Source organism: Fonsecaea monophora, assembly GCF_001642475.1.
Source record: "Fonsecaea monophora strain CBS 269.37 chromosome Unknown Scaff16, whole genome shotgun sequence".
Taxonomy (NCBI): Eukaryota; Fungi; Ascomycota; class Eurotiomycetes; order Chaetothyriales; family Herpotrichiellaceae; genus Fonsecaea; species Fonsecaea monophora.
The window spans coordinates 316,375-335,211 of NW_019173947.1; the positions used below are offsets into that span (position 1 = coordinate 316,375).

Genomic DNA, 18,837 nt, shown 5'->3' on the forward strand with positions numbered 1-18,837 from the left:
CTTTTTTGATCGGGGATTTTATTCTGTCCTTACTGGTAGGCATAATGGCATCCCCTATCCTTATCCCATGATATTTAGCTATAGCTATATTTGATCTGGCGGCCACTTCATCGCTATTGAGTGACTACCTAAATTGAGAGAGGGTGTCAGGTGTCTACTCAATGTCAGACTATGCCCTTTTTTTTTTGCTCCCAGAGACTCGCTTGGAGCTGGGGATGAGTATAGGGCGGCATCACCATTGGCCTAATCGGGGGTGAGCGATCCCCCTGAACAGACGAGCTTGCAGGACTTGATACATCGTCCATATTACATGCATATCACGTACATTCAGCGAGAGGACAAGGTGCTTACGGTTGGTTCACAAGCATCGCCTGACTCTGAGGTCCCCCGGGGAAAAATAAAGATTATTACGGTAAACCCTCCCTTTTCGCCGGGGAAGCTGAGTTTGCCTCGCCTGTCGAAACCTTCAGGCACATGAAACTGGCCCGACTTTCGATTTTGGGGGGGAAGATGCTCAGGAGTTCCGAGTCCCTTTTCTGGTCTTTCTCTGAAACCACTCCGAACAGGCATATTCCGTGGAGAAGAAGGTTCCCTCATGGGGACTTCGTATGCAAGCACTATGGTCAGCTTCCCACTTCGGTACTTCCATATCACGTCTTCTCAAACGTCGGGGTTGAAGATCTGTGCATGTGGAATCGACCGGCAGATGTGTACCTCGTACAATGAATGGCATGTGGAGTCCTCCCCGTCCCCCTTGTCATCCAAGGCTTGGGTCATACCACGGTTAAATTGGCCATGAGCACCAGGGAACCGGCGGACAAGAGTGAGGCGCACGCCATCATGTTCTCCGTAATAATCAGAAGAGAGCAGAGATAGTCGTAGCCAAAGGAACAGAATCCGGCATGTTGGTTCGTCAAGACTCATAAGGCCAGGACCAGGTCTTGTCTCTCTCTGAATCTGACTTTATCTTTTCCCCCCTCTTCCCAAGCCATCCAGGAGGAGCCCAGGTACAAGTAGAAAGTATCTCGTACTGCTGAGTTTGCCAGAAGAGCTGTCCGAGTGGTTCATGCAGGAGCAGGTCGTCGTTTCAAGTCACCCCCTCGGCGGCTCTGGAAACCATTTGGCGGCTCTGAGTGGACGTGGACTGCCCAGTTTCATGCTTGTGCAGCCCCTGAGAATTGAGAACGGGCACAACGGGGCCAGATAACGCTCAACACGGAAGCAAAGGATTTTTAACTTGTGATTGGGGGGCATACTAGACTGTGTGAGGTCTAGGGGTGATGGTGGCGTTGAAGTGGCCACTGAGAGAATGAAGCGGTTGAGCGCCATTGCTTCATCTGGGCGGTACCAGGCGGGGACAAATCAAGATTTTGAGTGGATGACTAGGCACACTGGGGTAGCGTTGAGTGCCTAGGGGTACCAAGAACCTTCCACAAGGACCCTAGAGAGCCCTAGCAAGGCACACAGGGGAGCCATTGGGAGCCTAGGCGATGGCTCTACCATGTTGTGGATGGACCCCGGTCGCCCTGGTCACGTTCTGTTTGGGTTGAACGCCCACGACGCCGCAACTGCACGCGCTGTGTGCTGCTCCATCTTGCTGCATCCTGCACCCTGCATCTCTTCTCTCCCTGCAGCTTCTGCCTTTTTTACTTCGCCCTTGCAGTTCTGTCCCCCCAACATCCAATCCCGACAGAAAAAGTCTTTCGTTTCCCAAATACCCTTCCCACTCAGTCATTCTTTTGGCCCTCCATCTCGCTCTCTTTCGATCACAAGTCACACTCTTTACTCGACGGTCGATTCGTCGTGGTACCGCACAGTCGAGGCTTATCCATTCCTTCACCATCCCAAGGGTTTGATACGCTGCTTTTTGGTCGCCCTTCGTCTTCACCCACAAGGAGACTTTCACAGAGCGGACTGCGTCCTGCCTGATGAGTTATCTTTGACTGTCGTTCTTTACAAAGCCAACGTTACTACTGAATTTGAGGGCATTCGGGCGGATAGACTTCCACCACGGAACCACAAAAACAAATACCAGCAAGCCAAAAAGATAAAACAAATACCACCTTCAGTTTGCCCTTACGTTGGCGAGCGCAAATATCTCGAAGACTTCGTCCCTGCGACCATATCTGAGAGATATTCTACCCCTACAACCGTCTCCTTCCTCAACAACTCGATTCCACAATGTCTATCTCTCGAGCATTCACCAAGCGCGTCAGGCGCAACTTTGTGGACCAAACACCAATGCAACGTGGCACAACAGTTAGATATGCTCCTGGAACCATCGATCGCAACCTCATCTCTCTGCCGACCGAATTGATCTCTACCACCAACGTGCAGGCGTTGACCGCTCCAGATATCCGGAGCATATCTGGTTCCTCCTCGGGTTCACTTTCGTCAGTCAACGACTCTGATTTCTCGACCATTGACCGCAGTTTCCTCAACAGCACGGGCACTGACAATTCTTCCATCGACAGTAGCGGTCCCGCCACTCCTGTAACACCTGGAAATGAAGACAGCAAGTCATTCTTCGACTTGAAACAGACTACTCCGCTTCTCCCTGCCATCGCTTCACCGACCTTTGACGTCCCTAGTGTCCCGCAACGATCTCCAACTCATTCCAAGGAAGCGCATGTAGAGTTGTCACGGAAGCGATCGATTCAGCGAATGTCGCCACCTCCAGTCAACATTTCCCAACCGACTACGCGGGGTGCCTCCGACCCTGCAGAAACCCGTCACCCTTTTGGTAGAGAACTGGCGCAAGTAAATGAGGTCGCAGAAGAGTTTGGTGCCACCGCAAGATTACTTGATGAGGAAGAACAAGAAATTCTGGGTAAGGGACTTTGCAAGTTTGGCGTGGAAGAGTATCTCGACGAAATCGCCGGTCTGTATGGCGGCATCTTCGAGGACAAGCTTGGGTCAGTGGCAAAGCCATGGCTATGAAGGTTCTCAAGAAATTGGGATCTTTGTAGCATTCATGACCTTATGACATTGGCTTTAGTGCCGCACTGGGCACTCTCACTTACACACATGGCGACACGGCGAGATATGGAGTTCACCTTGGGGATGCGATACACTTTGCGGGGCTTTCTGGAACGGGATACCATCCCCAGTTCATTTTTTTCCAAACCACACTCTTTTTTCGGAGAAATCGTTTCTTCTGTCTTAAATGACACCGGGGGAAAGGGAAGGATTGGCAAGACCAGATCACACCGAAACATAAGGGTGATTTGGCATGTGCCTGATATTTGTTCAAAACCTTGAATGGTAATCTTGATCATACCACAAGATGTTGAAGATGGACCTGGAGTGCGAGATGATCAGGCAGGCCATACAATCATGTTGACTTGTTTCAGCTGCTGTTGAGAAGGGACGTGGGACAGATCTCGAACATGGAGAGAAATTCTGTACAATTTTATCAGTACTGAGATAGGGCTGGTGAATAAGGAGCTATCCGTGAACAGAAAAAAAAGCAAATCACAAAGTCATCTCTCTCAATTCCCTTGCTGATCTCTCTCGCGCAATCGTACCCATTGCTTGGTGAATGATGGCTCGGTATTACTCCGTCGCCGCACGCTTCATGAGAAGTGGCCGTAGAATTCAAAATTTTTGATTTGCTACTGATAATGAATCTCCTGACTAGCAATATCACTACTTTTGCCATATACCGGATGGTGACCTTAGCACAGCCACAAGCCCCCAACAGGAGAATTTTTGGTGTGTGGCTTAAGAAAAAGCAAAGCCAAATCTGCTTTTTCAGCTGGGAAGGTGTGTCAAGTGCCTTTTGAGGATCGGTTGGCGGCGCTACCTGGTGGATTCTCTAGGCGGAATCGAGACGTCGGAAGCGAAGATCAGCACGAAGACCCTTGTACCGAGTAGTCAGCTCGGTTGTCTTTACTTCTCCTGAGGCGGCGAGACCATGCACGTCATTTTGCGTGAGCAGAAGGAAAAAGAGGTCAAACTCCGGACCGACGTTTTGACTTGTAACGGGCGGGAGGTCAAAAGGTCTCGGCGGTTCGGGGAGCGAGGTATAGGAGGGGTTCGAGTTTGGAGGCTTCTATCCAGTATAAAAGTAGTAAATCTCTGGGAAATCAGGAGGGCGTTTGAGTTCAAGTGAAAAAGAGACGGCCATACGGATCTCGCCAGATAGCGCATGTGCCAAAGGGATGATGGTGTACTAGTTAGGTAACTGGGGAGAAGTCCTTGGGTGTTGGTGCAGCCTGCGCCCTCCTTACACGAGTCTTTGTACTCGGTATTCGCAGGCACAGGCGAACAGGGGTACGGCCCTGGGCGGGGTCCGGGCATTGGCGAACCACTCGGCAACGCCCAAGGTCAACCTAGCAACCGGGGCAGCCCACTAGCCTTGTGAAATCCCCCCCAAAGCACCCATTAGGCTCGGTGGCCACGCCCTCCAGCTCAACTGCACGTCAGCGTCATGGCGCTGCTGGTATGCACGACGTTTGCACCTGCCACGCCAACACGCCTGAAGATTTTCCGCCGAATCCAAGGCGCATGCGCATTTGACCACAAGTAAAGATTCTGCAGCCCAACAATCTTCAAATGTACAGTATGAGCATTGCTATACAAACCTCTTGCTCTTCCACGGCGATGATCCCCCTGGGCACCGCAGTCATTGCTTGAATCCATTCTCCTTGTTTGCTTCTTTTCAAGGTTTTCTGCGCGTCTTTCGCAACCGTTGTCGACTTCCACACGCGTTGACGCACCTTCGTGGCCAATCAACAACTTACCATGGACGTATTCCATGCTGTCCTCAGTGTCCGTCAGGCTCCCGATACCAATCCCAACCACGACCAGAATGTTGGCTCCAGCAGAAATAGCTCTCCTTCCCTTTCCGGCCTGATCTCAACATTGGTGCCAACTCTTGTCATCGCCGTCGTCTATTTTGCCATCTTCCTGCTCCTGAGAACTCGATTTCCGCGACAGTATGCGCCGAGGACATACCTGGGCGCTCTCCGTCCGCAAGAGCGCACCCCCGCGCCCCCAAACAGCTTGTTTGGCTGGATCCCGTTCATGAGAAAGGTGAGTGGGCGATAGTAACAAGGGGAAACGTCATCTCTAACCACGTTGATCAGCTGCCCGATGAGTATGTTCTCCAACACAACTCCCTCGATGGCTACTTTCTGCTGCGCTACCTCAAAATGTCGATTGTTATCTGTCTGGTCGGCTGCCTCGTCACATGGCCAGTCTTGTTCCCCATCAATGCCACTGGAGGAGGTCATCAAGACCAACTCAATATCCTCAGTTTCAGCAACGTCGTGGATAAGAACCGTTATCTAGCGCACACCTTCATCGCATGGATCTTCATTGGCTTTATCTTCTTTTTGGTCACCAGGGAGATGATTTACTACATCAACTTGCGGCAGGCCTACCTCCTGTCTCCCCTGTACGCTTCCAGGATGTCTTCGCGCACTGTGCTGTTCCAGGCCGTTCCCAATGAATACGCCAACGAAACCAAGATTCGTCGCATGTTTGGCGAGGAACTGAAGAATGTCTGGGTCGTTTCAGACGCGAAGAGCCTGAAGGAAATGGTGGAAGAACGTCACAAGATTTGCATCAAACTCGAGACCGCCGAGACCAAACTGATCAAATTGGCCAACGACGCACGTTTGCAATCCATCAAAGGGAAAAATCCCCCTCCTGAGCTACCCACGGCCAGCTACGACGAAGATGAATACGCAGCTGAGTCTGGCGCCGCTGCTGCCCGATGGGTCCGACCAAAGGACAGACCGACACACCGCTTGAAGTTTTTAGTCGGCAAGAAAGTCGACACCATCAATTGGTGCCGTGAGGAGATTGCAAGGCTCAATCCGCTGATCGAGGCGGAACAGGACAAATACCGTGCGGGCGAGGCGGTACCCAAGAACGCTGTCTTCGTGGAGTTCTGGAACCAGACTCAGGCGCAGAGTGCCTTTCAAATGGTTACCCACCATCAGCCTTTGCACATGTCTCCCCGTGTGGTCGGCCTCAGCCCAGAAGAAGTCGTCTGGTCGAACCTCGGCATAACATGGAAAACGCTTACCATCCGGAAGCTCGTTTCGCTGGGGTTTATCGTCGCCTTGATTATTTTCTGGTAAGTTTTGTCTTGTTGTATGCGTACTTCCAAGATTTCGTGTTTCATTCACTTTTCACGCCTCTCGTCGTGGCTACGACTTGCCTTTCTATCAGAGAAGGATCACGAGTTTCTTCGGACTCTTGCCCACTTGCTGCATGGCTGTTCAATGTAACGGGCAATACTAACGTCTTCGCTAGGTCCATCCCCGTCGCCGTTGTTGGTTCAATTTCGCAGATTTCCTATTTGACTCAGGTAGTCCACTTCCTCCGATTCATCAACAAATGCCCCAAGATTATTCTGGGTGTCATTACAAATCTTCTGCCGGTTGTGATGCTTTCTGTCCTCATGTCGCTTGTTCCAGGTACGTTTTTGGTGGTTGGTGGCTATGATACCCAACACAACGTTCCTCACAACAATCAGCTCGTATTCAGTTTGGACTAACATTCCCATGCAGTAATTATGAGATTCATGGGCAAAGTTGCTGGCATGCCCACGCTGTCACTCATTGAACTCCGTTGCCACGAATCATACTTTTGGTTCCAGCTAATCCAGGTGTTCCTGGTGACCACAATGACCAGCGCAGCAAGTGCAGCAGTACCCCAAATCATCAAACAGCCAGGATCGATTACTACCTTATTGGCTCAGAACCTCCCGTTGGCCTCCAACTTCTACATCTCATACTTCATCCTTCAAGGTCTGGTGTTCTCTTCGGGTCAACTCCTCAATATCGTAGGACTGGTGCTATACAACACCCTGTCAAAGATCCTCGACAAAACCCCCCGAAAGATGTACAATCGCTGGTCAAGCCTTTCATCTGTCGGCTGGGGCAGTGTTTTCCCCGTTGTTGAGTAAGGCATCTCTTGAACATATAATGCCACCCCCTGACTAACTGGGAATAGATTGATGACCGTGATATCAATAGCATACGCCCCAATTGCACCTCTCATGCTTGGATTCGCGGCCATTGGCCAGGGTCTCTTCTATTTTGCGTACCGCTACAGTCTCCTTTTTGTGGACAGCTCAGTCATCGACACCAAAGGCCTTGTCTACGCTAAAGCTCTGCAGCATACCTTGGTCGGATGTTACTTGGCGGTCATCTGTCTGATCGGCCTCTTTGGTATTCGGGCGGCCCCTGCACCTCTGGTACTGATGGTCGTATTCTTGATCTTCATGGTGCTTTACCACATGTCCATGAATGCAGCCGTCCGTCCGCTTCTGTATTATCTCCCACGTTCACTTGAAGCCGAGGAGGCCGCCCTCCTGCACAGTGAATCAGCTTTAATGACTGGACCGGATGGCGGCCCGTCGCGTCCAAGTATGCATGAAAAACATCAGTTGGACGAGCTGCGAGTAGCGAAAGAAACAATGCCCCCGGGAGGCAATAAACACACATCTATGATCAAACGATTCTTCCGCCCCGACATCTACGCCAGTTACGCGATTCTGCGCAAGCTTGTTCCTCAGGAGTTCGCCGAGATCAGATATTCCCCGGAAATTGAGCGAGATGCATACCAGGATCCTGCCTGCAATGCAGTTGCACCTCTGCTGTGGGTGCCACGTGATCCCATGGGAGTGTCGAGGCAGGAGTGCCTTCACACAAATAAGGTCACACCAATGACAGATGAAGGGGCCAGTTTCGACGAAAAGACCGGGAGAATCATTTGGAATGAGGAAGAGACTGGCGGACAGCCACCGATATTCGAAGAGAAGATTTATTATTGAGCGAACACCGACACGGTGATTTTGCGGTCAGTGTTCGTTCGGCTTGGAGCCAGGAATGACTTGTGCTTCAGCCTGGATCTTTTGGAGTCTAGCCCAGAAACGAATGGGCTATATCTTCTGACTTGACACATATAATCACATGCCCGGTATGACATGGGAAATTTGGCTGCTAAACTGGGAAGCGGGCGTCTTTCAAGGACCCGGGATGTGGAAGATACCCCTAATGGCGAACATAGCGGAACAGCAGTTACTCATAATAAGAAAATTGCAGTAATGACGGTATTTCCAGCCTCGTGTTTGAATCACAACATGTTTCATTGAGCCACAAAACAAGATTTGTTCGATCAACGTTGTCTATTTCATGTAGATGGATAGATGGAGAGTTGTGTAGACTAAGCTAGCGCCCAGGTAAGCCGCGCAACTTTGACCTGAACCAAGGGTCACTTTCTAGACACGTAGGGCGAAATCCTTGGACCACCATTTCTCGGTGACCTTGACTCTCCTCTTCCGGCTCGCGGCGTAGGACACGGGTTTCCGCGCCTCGAGCTTGCCGTTGACCAGGATGTTACGGAACCGCTCCGACAGCAGGTTTCCCTCGGGTCTCAGTCGGCGAAGGGAATCCTGCAGCTCGTCCGGCAGGACTAGTTCGAGGGGCGCGGGTGGAATCGATGCTCTCGACGGTCCCAGCGTGGCTTTGCGCCGTAGAAGGACCTCGGCCGCTGCACCTGCTGGAGCTGCGGTGGATGATTTCTCGGCGTGGCCACCGTCATCGCCACGCTCTTGTTCCTGTTTTTGCTGCTCGAGCAGGGCCTGCACGATCTCTTCGCCCCGTCTCTGCCGCTCTGCCATTCGCGCCTGGTGTTTGGCGAGCCGCTCGGCCTCCTTGCGCCGCTTGATCTTGTTCCGTTGAGCGGGCGTCTTGCGCTCCGGCCGTTTTCGCTTCAACAGCTCCAGGGGGTTGTTGCTCTCATCCTCCGTCTCGAACCCTTCCCATTCGCTCTCCGGGTTGTCCTCGGGCCGCGGATCCGGCTGCCGGGCCAGTTCGTCGATTCGTGCCTGCTTTTCCGCCGCCAGCTGAGCCTCTCGGAGACGGCGCTGCTCGGCTTGGACTTCTTTCTCGCCCTCGCGCGTCAGCAGCGAGTCCCAGTCCTCGAAGGATGGGTTGTAGCTCTGTCCCGCATCGGGTGGCGCCACAGCCCGGACAGGCTGGCCCGTAGATGTCAGGGCAATGGGCGGATGGTGGATGGTCGGCGGAGCGACTTTGGCGCGGGGTTTGGGGATATATTCGTTTTCTGCCGTCGCGGTGAGGGACGCCCTAGTTTTAGAATCATTGCCTAATTTGACGGCGTCGGAGGACATGTCGTGGTCGGCCCAGAGATCAAATGACGAGGTGGCGTTGTCGATGTTCTCGACGTCCAGATGCGACGTCTTGTCCAGAGTGGTCCGCAGCCGGGCCACTTCCTTCTTGCTCACCCAGTCCTTCTTTTGTCTTTTGCTCGACGGCTCGACCACGCCGTCTGTCACCGCAGCGACGCTGAGCCCCCTTTTGTTCCTCTTGGAATTTTCCAGCGCGGGCACCGCACTCCTCCGCCCCAGGATCTCGTCCATTTTCAAAACCCGGCTCTTGTGACCACTCTTGACCGCCTTGGCCTGGCGCAGCACTTCCTCCCTCGACCCCGTCGTGTCCAGCGTGAAGAGTTCGGCCGCGTCCTTCTCCGCCAGGGGCTTTCCATGCTGGATGATTTCGTCGCGGAGACTCTCTAGGCCCTTTGTGACAGTGGTTATGTCGACGTTTTTGCGCCATGCCTTTTTGCCCTTGCGCGAGGGCTGCGTCGGTTGGGAGGGTGCCTCGAGGGAGGTCGAAGTCGGAGGCATGGCGTACTATGGCAGAATCAGGATCAATCTAAGTTCGATAGTGCAGGGCCGTTTACAACATTGACTGTGTCTCGTCGTCAATGTGAGTATTGCACTTTGATTTCTCCGCAGATGCCAAGGCGACAAAAAATAATTATTTCGTCTAGTCTGTTTCAGGCTTTAGGCTGGTGCCGCCCTGTGGCTTGTCAGTCCCTGTATATGACTCCCCTTGCTCACCCAATGAGAGCACGGGAAACCCCGACAGTTGCCCTGCCGAACATATATTCTGTACCTCGTACTCGGTATTCGTCGTATGCTTTAAGCCTCTATAGTTGTGCTTCATCTGGATGAGCCATCCGTGGCCATTGTACCAGCTCCAACTGTGGACCGAGACACCGCAAGGCCCGTATCAAGTGGCCACTTTTCTCAGCGGAAATGCCGCTTGGGTGCCCCTATCCTACCTAGCGCGACAATGCTCTAGTATATTCCATCTAATTAGATCTATCGAGCTCCAGGGCAATAAGCATCTGTATGATGGTCATGCTGACGGCAGAAGGACCAAGCTTACTTGTTGTCAGACTTTAGAATCATCATGTTTATGATCGGTCTCAATTGAGCAGTTTGGGAGGCGGTCTCGGTCTCGGCGCCGATTGTTTAGCCGAACTATTTACGTCTTTTTGCCGAGCTCTGAGATGTGTCTCGATACTTGAGAATGGTCGAGGGGTCAGTAACCACTCGCTCCTGTAGCCGGTACTGCTAGAAATTATGAAAATTTTGTTTGCTCCAGCACCTTTCAGAACGTCCTAGACCACTTCCAAACCTGGTATTGTGAATTTCCAACTTCCAAAAACTCGGGCTCCTACAAAGAAAAACGTCAGAAAGATGACAAACTCCGAGGCTCCAAAGGCCGAGCGCTACTCGACAGATTTACTGAAAATACCCGGGATGGCATTTGAAATAACAGAACCGGATCCTAAGAAAAGGATAGAAGCCTATATTCAAGCATATCGAAATCCAGAGATGGCGCATGTGCAGGTACCGTTGTTCGAGACCTGGTCCTGTGTTTTGACTTCTGACTTTGTCGTCGACTCTAGACGTTTGATCTGACTTTCATGCGCGACCACATCACCGTGGTGAGCGCGTCTACTACACCGGAAAAGACAACAGCCGTGTTCGAGATGAAGGCGGCGCCGCTCTTCACGAACCGCATGGGCAACATGCATGGCGGAGCCGTGGCCATGATCCACGACATGTGCACCACCATGGCGGCCGCGCCGCTGGCCAGGAGGGACTTTTGGTGGTTTGGAGGGGTGTCTCGGACGCTGTTGATCACGTATCTTCGACCTGTGAGGCAGAACATGGATCTGGTCATCGAGTGTCAGGTCTTGCAGCAAGGGACACGTTTGTCGACGATTCGTGGTGAGATGAGAGACAAGCGGACGGGCCAGTTACTCTCGGTGGCGGAGCACAACAAGGCCAGCATCAACTTTGTAGAGGCGAAATCAAAGATATAACAAGAGAACGAGCTCATTTTTGCGCGGGCGAGGGGTGCGTGTATCAGTGCCGACTTCTGCGCATTCAGACACGCCAGATTCTGTTGAAAGCCCACTGGACCCCAGGCGTTACAACATGGATAGACGGATCTCAGAATTCATCTCTTGCGGACTGTGTGCGTGAACCTGCGTAGCTGACCTATCCCGGTAGCATGTTCATGATCCTTCAGAGATGGACACTATGTCTTTGTAATTATCTATACCGTCCGGCGAGTTGGGACAACCAGGTCTCCTCTATAATGTGTCCATAACCGCTAGATCCCCCCCCCCCCAAAAAAGCCGAATTCCTGCCCAGAGTTCCCAATGACACCTGCTTAGAGGTAGTTCTAATCGGCCACCTCTCTTCACTCCCGAACATGCTCCTTGATCCACTGGATAATGATACCGTCCGTCTTCTTCCGCACTGCCGGATCCGTGAACTTTGACCCGACCGCGTAGATGTGCAGTTGTGCCCATTCGATGACCAGTTTAGACTCTACGCCCGCGGCGCGACACAGCTCCGCCCACTTCTCCGAGTCGTAGCGCGCAAATTCCGCCCCGCCAGTGAAGATCAGCTGCGGGCTCAGGCCGTCGAGCGCCTCGGGCGCGTGGTGGAGAGGGTTGACCTCGGGCGAGTCGGCGGGGAAGGCGCCGACGAAGAGCTTCGCAAGGGCCGGCACGGCTTGGTTGGCGATCATGAAGTAGTCGGTCTCGACGGCGCCGTTTCCTCCCTGGTACACTTTGCAGTTCATGTCGAGCCACGGGGATATCAGGATCGTCGCGGCGGGTTGTGGGAGGCCGACGCCTCGGAGGTCCAGTTGTGCGAGGAGGCAGAGTGAACCTGCACCATTTGATCAGTATAGTAAAGCTTCATATCACAGGTTCGTGTCCCTGAGGAGTGAGATCTCACCTCCAGCCGAGTCACCCATGAAGATGATTCGCTCTGGCTGGATGCCCTGGTCGAGGACGTATCTGTACACCTCAAGGAACGCCTTCTTCTGAGCCGGATGGCTCTCCTTGACGGACAATGCTGTGTCAGGGGGTTAGCTTTTTCGTGCATCATTTTTGAGCTCGACTGCCCAAGAACAAGATCGGGAATGGGGGAAAGGGGTCTCACGTACGGTATTCAACGCTCACAAAGACAAGGTCCAGCTCCGCCCTGGACGCCTCCCGGATCCACCGCTCCATGTAGTTGATGTACATCCTCGCCTCGCCGCGTGCGTAGCCCCCGCCGTGCGCGTAAATCACAACACATCGCTGTCCTCGTCCCGACTTCATTGGCGCCGCGAATTCCGCCAGGTCCCTTGACCCGGGGATCAGATACGCCGGCACGGAGCCTCCTTCGATCTTGCGAGCCCGGCGAACGGGCATCTTGCCCACGGGCAGTCTGTGCGTCAGGTCCGGAAAGGTCAGCGACGCCGAGCCCATGTACGCCCGCTGGACCTGGATCCGGAGCGATTGATAGACGGGGAAGTGGGGGAGTAAGGCCCGTCGGAGCAGTAAGAGCAGGATCTGTACGAGAAACGAGTATGAGAAGATCAGGCCGCGGAGGGGGTGTTTCAATAGCATTAGGAGGAGTTTCTTCATGACGGGCGGTGGGGAGTCGACTGATTGGATTGTTCCAAATGATTTGTTCGTTGTTCGATCCAACTGCGGTCTGGCGACCTGTTTACCTGGGTTTAGAATGTCTCGTCTCGTATATGATCATGGTGCTGGCAGCGACCGAAACAAAAGGCGGTCACCCATGATTTCTACTGCACAGACGGGGCCGTGAGGGATGCAACTCCAACAGCTCATCTCACCGTCCTCGGCAATTGCTGATTTGGGGTCTGTTGTACTTGTGGGGGATATGGGGGTGATTGCCTTTATTCATACGGACCCCGCGATTCATCCCCTGGTAGAGACACAGCCGCATTTTAATTGGACTAGCTTATTACAGATACAAGTAAGCATGTTACCCATGCATACCCCAATTCCATATACATATGAAGTTATGTCTACTGAGCAGGAAAATTAAGGCTTCTGGTATAAATATGCTTCAATCCGATCTTAACAGTTTATTCCGCCTAGAAGCCTTTACAAAGTCGACATCACATCACAAGCTCGATATCTCGACCTGAGCCCATTGACAGCAGATATATACATGTTAATACATACCCCGAGCTGCACTTCATCCATTATCACTTTCATTCAGGAAACGGAGTGGGGCCGCCTTAATCGCGCACGTGAAGGGAGCCACGGCAGAGCACGGGGGAGCCCTGGGGAGCACGCTACAGGGAGCGCTGCCCTGATGCTGACCCCAGAAGCCAGTTCGGGCTCAGGCGTCCCTTTTGGGCACTCGGCTACAATTGCCCCAGCTGTCCCCTTTCATTCGTTTTTAACCAAGCCTACTGCCTGGAAACTTCGTTCCCTCCGCCTGTGTGTTGGCTCTCAGGGTCGATTTCGGGCGCTTGAGGTCCTTTTGGCATCCAGGAGTCAATTTTGGGTTGCCAAAGCGCTGACCGTAGACTTTTTAAAAGCCGCTTAGGGATTTTGGAGGTACAATGTTTCCCGAAACTGCCTTCGCCCTTGTGTCACGGCCTGCCAAAGCCTTCCCTAGGATTGGCTACGCCATCCTGGGGAGTGCCAGGAACGCATGCCCTATCCCTACTTATCGCAGGCTGGGGGCCGGCTCCGAGTGAGACTCTTCTAACACTGTGGATAATCTGTGTGCAACACCTCCTGTAGCTGCCATCTATCAGTTATACCGTAGTCTATATTTATTATATCTATCGATGGTCTCTTGGGAGCCTTCATACCTATACCACATTCGATAGACTTCGGTACGGAGAACGGTTAAATGACGATATAATCAATTTCGCTATGAATATATTAGATAAGCCCGACTTCGTGAAGCAAGGCTTTTGTGTCCCGCTGGATAAAGTCGGGAAAACCAGAATGGCACTACCTATAAATGGACCATTTGCGGCCTGGGCTCGGCAGATCAACCGCCTTCGTGAAGGCCAGAGAAACGAGTTTGAAAGTCTGACTCCATTGGTATCGGGTTCGACGTGACGTGAAAGGAGTATTTTGAGACTGAGCAGGAAAGACATTGGTATAAAGAGCCTGAACAGCTAGACGATATTACCCAATTTCTTGCAACCGTCGGCATTGGGCAGTCTTCTTCAACGTGACGAAGACATGTATCGAATCGAGGGCCTTGACGAACTCCCAGTATTGAGCATACCGGCTACTAAATCTCCCAATCAATCACAAACGTCACTCGGATATCCACGTGTTAGCCTCCGGTACTTGAATAACATTTCACCAAGTTCTTTTCACATATTTGAGCCTACTGTCCGAACTCGATATCCAGCTCTTGGGTAATGCACCCTAACATGGTTGTCCAACTCAATCACAATCTCATTATAGGTCAACCCTACAAGTCTCCCTTTGTCCTTGTTGAACATCCCATTATCGGTGGGAAAGACTTCGACTTGGTCTCCCACGCTCAACCACTTCAATGGTTCCGACTCCTGTATCCCAGGAGCTGGCTCAGCATAGTCAGAGGCCAGGATTTCCTTGGTAGAAGTCGCGCCATCCAGCTTGATCGGTTTGGGTCCCTGGGCTTTGGATACCGTTACGGCATTATCGAAGCGGGAAATCCATGCTCGTGTCTTAGGGTATCTGGCTGGAGAGAACAAATTCTCCGGAAGAGCTTTCTTGGAGTTGAGGAGCCAAGACACCATGAAAGCGGCTGTTCATAACAATCAATTAGTTAGTGTTGCTCGCCCAGGAAAAGCAAGGGCACCTGGTCCCAGTAGGTACTTACCCTCAAGATCTGTCAAAGATGGCCGTTGCGTGCCGACAAGCCACTGTCGACCGTCGGCGAGCAGATCTTCGAATAATTCGAAAGCGCCCTGGATATATGCGTGCGACTCGGGCCGCCTTGACTCGCGTCCTTGTAAATCAAATGGTTTTCCCAGCAGTTGTTCACGGTCTTTTACAAATTTTGGATGGCTGAAATGTGATGATGGCATGGACCCCACGCCATGAGAGAAGAGTGGTCCCTCTACATGCCAGATCTCCAATAGCTTCTGAATAGCGATTGTTTCGGGTGTTGATGTGCCTAGCTTGCCCTCGGGGAAAAGCTCTTCGAGCTTACGCAGTATGATTCGCGTGTCACAATAGACATCTCTTCCGATTGCCATGACAGGGATTCGTCGATACGCGACCCCAATTGCAGCCAAGTCCGGTCGGGGCATGATCATGGGCTGTTTGACTTCTGCATAGGGCAGCTGACGCAGAGCTAGGTACAACACAATCTTTTGAGCGTACGGGGAAGCCTCATAGTGAAAGAGCCTGATGCCACGGTCAGCGTGGCCCGTCATTGTGAGTGTGGTCGCAGTTGCGGTCGTGGTGGTGGTGGCGGTGATCGTGGTTGTGATTGTGTGTTCAATCAGTCTTATCTTGTCACTCGTGTGAGTCTGACGGAAAATCAAGCGAGTGTCAAGATGCGTATGAAGATACATTCATTCGCTCCTGAGTATATGTCTCAATACTTCCAATTCGGCCACCTCAGCTCAGACCTCGGCAATAGAATAGCCGGTAAGCCACAAACAGATGAGGGCGACATTGCCATGAGGCGCTCACAAACGGCTGAATACTTAGGGCGTCATTAAAAACTGCTACACATGCATCTAGCTAGTATCAAAGTCATGAACAACGCTGCTGCGTCGTAAAATATATACAAGTACGGGCTGTTAACACTCACACGTCAAAATCAAACACCTCTAATCTCTACTTCTTCTTGATAATATCACAGCTCTTCAGCACAGCATGAATTGGCCAAGAAAGTGACCAATTCACTAAGGGAAGTAACAGACTCTCTCACACCGTGCTTTGGCTGATATTCATATTCGGGATGTTCAGAATTTCATCAAAAGGCCTTCAAAAGGCCCACTACACCTGACGTATTTCGCCAAGCACACAGGGCTGTGGACTTATGGAATAGCCGGAGATCTCTCTTATCCCGTTACCCACACGTTTATGGCTGCCGAGGTTATTCACACAATATGTATAGTCGTCACTGCGAGTCAAGAAGGCTAGAGAAGAATGTGCTCCCTCCAATCTTCCATCTAGATGGTCATGGCCGAAGTCTTTTATCTTTTTATACAAGGGCTTTCACAGCAGTCTCATATGCTGCTGCGAGCAGCAAGATTCATGGACTCTCTCAGGTGTCGTCAATCTCACTAGGTAGGCGGTGTCTAAGAGGGAAAGGAAGAGAGGATCGTAAAAGGAGAAGAGGAAAAGAAGCATTGTCCTATAGAATTGGGGGATTCAGTCGACCTCGTCCAGCAACATGGTAGGCCATCCTCTCCTCTCAGAGACCCCACCTTTCATCAGGGTCGAAACGGGCCATCATAGATGTGATCGAGTAAAGTTTTAATCGGGCTAGACGTACGCAACGTTCACGCCTATTATAAGACTGGAGCCCGAACGAGAGCCTCACTGGCACGTGAGGAAGTACGGTAGAAGCGGGAGAGCAAAGCGGCGGGAGATTAGCCAGGCAACGAGGCGCGCAGGACGACTGTTCGGGGATTATATACATATATGTATATATGGCTACAGCCGGCTTTTGGTCTTGGATGCCTCCAAACGAGCCCTTTCACGATCGCGCAGCATTCGCCGCAGGATCTTGCCCGAAGCACTCTTGGGGATCTGGTCGACAAACTCCACACCACCACCGAGCCACTTGCTCCTGCTCTTCCGTTGGCGCACAAAGTCCTGCAATTCTCGCGCCGTCTGGGCGTCAGGTTTGGCCTTGGGACTCAGCACGACAAAGGCCTTTGGCAGCTCTTGCGAGTACGGATCGGGGATACCGATGACGGCGGCGTCCACGACCAGCGGGTGGCCAAGCAGGAGATCTTCCAGTTCGGCGGGAGCGACACCCACGCCTTTGACCTGCGTGTTGTCAGTAAACTTGTCGAGCCTCAAATGGGTGGAACATACCTTGATCATCTCTTTCAGCCTGTCCTGGACCAGAATCAGTCCGTTCGGGAGCATGCAGCCAATGTCACCCGTGTGGAGGAATCCTTCCTCGTCATATGTCTCTGCCGTGGCGGTCGGATTGTCAAGATAACCCATCGTCACTTGAGGCCCTTTTCCCCAGATCTGCTCAACCGTCAGCGCAAAATGTCCTGTAAAAAAGGCCCGCCGTATCCTCCGCTTACCTCTCCGCTCTCGCCCTCTTTGACTTCCTTTCCAGTCTCAGGATCCACAATCTTCAGCACCGTCTCCGGGACGACGGCACCGACGGTATGAGCATTCTCATAGGTTTGTAGCGGTGGTGGTGTCAAAGTCAGAGCACTTGTGCTCTCGGTCATGCCCCATGCCTGCCGTATTGCGATGTGCGGGAAACGCTTCGCCAGTTTGTCGACAATCTCTTGGGCCAGGGGCGCAGCGCCAGTGTTGAACTGTTTGACCAGACGCAAGTCATATCCAGCTGCGACGGGGTCGTTGACCAGCCTGATGAGGAGAGCTATAGATGAAAAGATTGACGTCAGTTGGAGTTCCCACTGTTTGCGGAAGGGAGACAACGCCTTACGCGGTACAAGCCACAGTTCATCGCATTTGTACTTGACTATCGTGTCCATCATGGCCTTCATTTCAAACTTTGGCATCAAAACGACTTCTTGGTCGATGACGATTGGCAGTTGCAGGATCTGAACGAGCCCGGTAACTGTCACGGCTGTTAGTCGCATTACCATAACGAGCACTCTCAGGAAAACAATCGTACTATGGAACAGCGGCAGAACTCCTAGCAAAACCCTGGGCAGATCCTTGCGGCCGAGAGATCTCATCTGCATGATCTGAGCGATCACATTCTTGTGAGATATCATGACCTATTACCCAAGTCAGCGGCTGGCCATGGCCTTTTTGGCCCAGAATCTCGGCCGGCTTACTCCCTTTGGCCGGCTCGTCGTGCCCGAGGTGAAACTCAAGTACGCGCAGACCTGGCCGTTTGTCTTTCCTGCGGGAAGCGTGAAAGGCGTTGGAGTTCTGGCAGAGTCTACTTCATCGAGGAGCCTCTTGACCGTGGGCAAAGGACCAGATGCGTGGGCGGGTTCCAAAAGGACGATCCGCTCCTTGTCAAACGCCTGCGAGACCGCCTTGAGCGAACCCTGGTCGGCAAACACCAGCTTTGCCCTCGAGGCCTTCATGATGTAGCCGGCCTCTTCCGCACCATATTCCGGCGACGAACCCGTGAACACCACGCCGAGCCGCACCGCGGCGAACATTGCGATGGGGTACCATATCGTGTTGGAGGCAAACACACAGACGCCGTCTCCCGCGCGAAGACCGTATTTGTGGTACAGGATGGTCGAAAAGCGAGTTGCGAGGCGTCGGATGTCGTCAAAGGACAGGAACTGGTCGGTCGATGCGTCACGGAAACCTCCCGTTGGCTTTACCCCCGGCGGTGTGTGTGAGGTTTCAAACAGCCACGACCAGATGGTGACATTTTCAGGGATTGCTGCGAGAGTTCCAACACATCAGTACAAGACGGCCGCGCAAGCAAAAGACTGACAAAACTATGGGAAATTTGTCGACTGACATGAGGGGCGGGGTCCTTACCTGTGTCCAGCTTCGCCCCGTAGTAGGGCATTTCGATGAGATTGC

At 52.4% G+C, this 18,837-nt stretch overlaps 6 protein-coding genes across 6 annotated transcripts; 3 read left to right on the forward strand and 3 right to left on the reverse strand.

The window, feature by feature from the left end:
- Positions 1–2,181: 2,181 nt before the first annotated feature.
- Positions 2,182–2,940, forward strand: AYO21_03363 (hypothetical protein; the record flags this gene model as incomplete). Its single annotated transcript, XM_022653337.1, has 1 exon — positions 2,182–2,940. The coding sequence occupies one exon, from the start codon at positions 2,182–2,184 to the stop codon at positions 2,938–2,940; it is 759 nt and encodes a 252-aa protein (XP_022514439.1).
- Positions 2,941–4,746: 1,806 nt separating this feature from the next.
- Positions 4,747–7,792, forward strand: AYO21_03364 (hypothetical protein; the record flags this gene model as incomplete). The annotated part of the gene is made up of 5 exons (XM_022653338.1): positions 4,747–5,037; positions 5,091–6,088; positions 6,268–6,431; positions 6,525–6,918; positions 6,970–7,792. The coding sequence occupies 5 exons, from the start codon at positions 4,747–4,749 to the stop codon at positions 7,790–7,792; spliced, it is 2,670 nt and encodes an 889-aa protein (XP_022514440.1).
- Positions 7,793–8,239: 447 nt separating this feature from the next.
- On the reverse strand, positions 8,240–9,667 carry AYO21_03365 (hypothetical protein; the record flags this gene model as incomplete). Its single annotated transcript, XM_022653339.1, has 1 exon — positions 8,240–9,667. One exon carries the CDS (start codon positions 9,665–9,667, stop codon positions 8,240–8,242), a length of 1,428 nt encoding a protein of 475 aa, XP_022514441.1.
- Positions 9,668–10,528: 861 nt separating this feature from the next.
- AYO21_03366 (hypothetical protein) lies at positions 10,529–11,160 on the forward strand (the record flags this gene model as incomplete). The annotated part of the gene is made up of 2 exons (XM_022653340.1): positions 10,529–10,681; positions 10,741–11,160. The coding sequence occupies 2 exons, from the start codon at positions 10,529–10,531 to the stop codon at positions 11,158–11,160; spliced, it is 573 nt and encodes a 190-aa protein (XP_022514442.1).
- A 383-nt stretch (positions 11,161–11,543) lies between these two features.
- Positions 11,544–15,548, reverse strand: AYO21_03367 (hypothetical protein; the record flags this gene model as incomplete). Its single annotated transcript, XM_022653341.1, has 5 exons — positions 11,544–12,019; positions 12,089–12,208; positions 12,300–12,843; positions 14,556–14,914; positions 14,990–15,548. 5 exons carry the CDS (start codon positions 15,546–15,548, stop codon positions 11,544–11,546), a joined length of 2,058 nt encoding a protein of 685 aa, XP_022514443.1.
- Positions 15,549–16,782: 1,234 nt separating this feature from the next.
- Positions 16,783–18,823, reverse strand: AYO21_03368 (hypothetical protein; the record flags this gene model as incomplete). Its single annotated transcript, XM_022653342.1, has 6 exons — positions 16,783–17,121; positions 17,170–17,331; positions 17,391–17,899; positions 17,957–18,062; positions 18,123–18,691; positions 18,793–18,823. The coding sequence occupies 6 exons, from the start codon at positions 18,821–18,823 to the stop codon at positions 16,783–16,785; spliced, it is 1,716 nt and encodes a 571-aa protein (XP_022514444.1).
- Between the last annotated feature and the right edge of the window lie 14 nt (positions 18,824–18,837).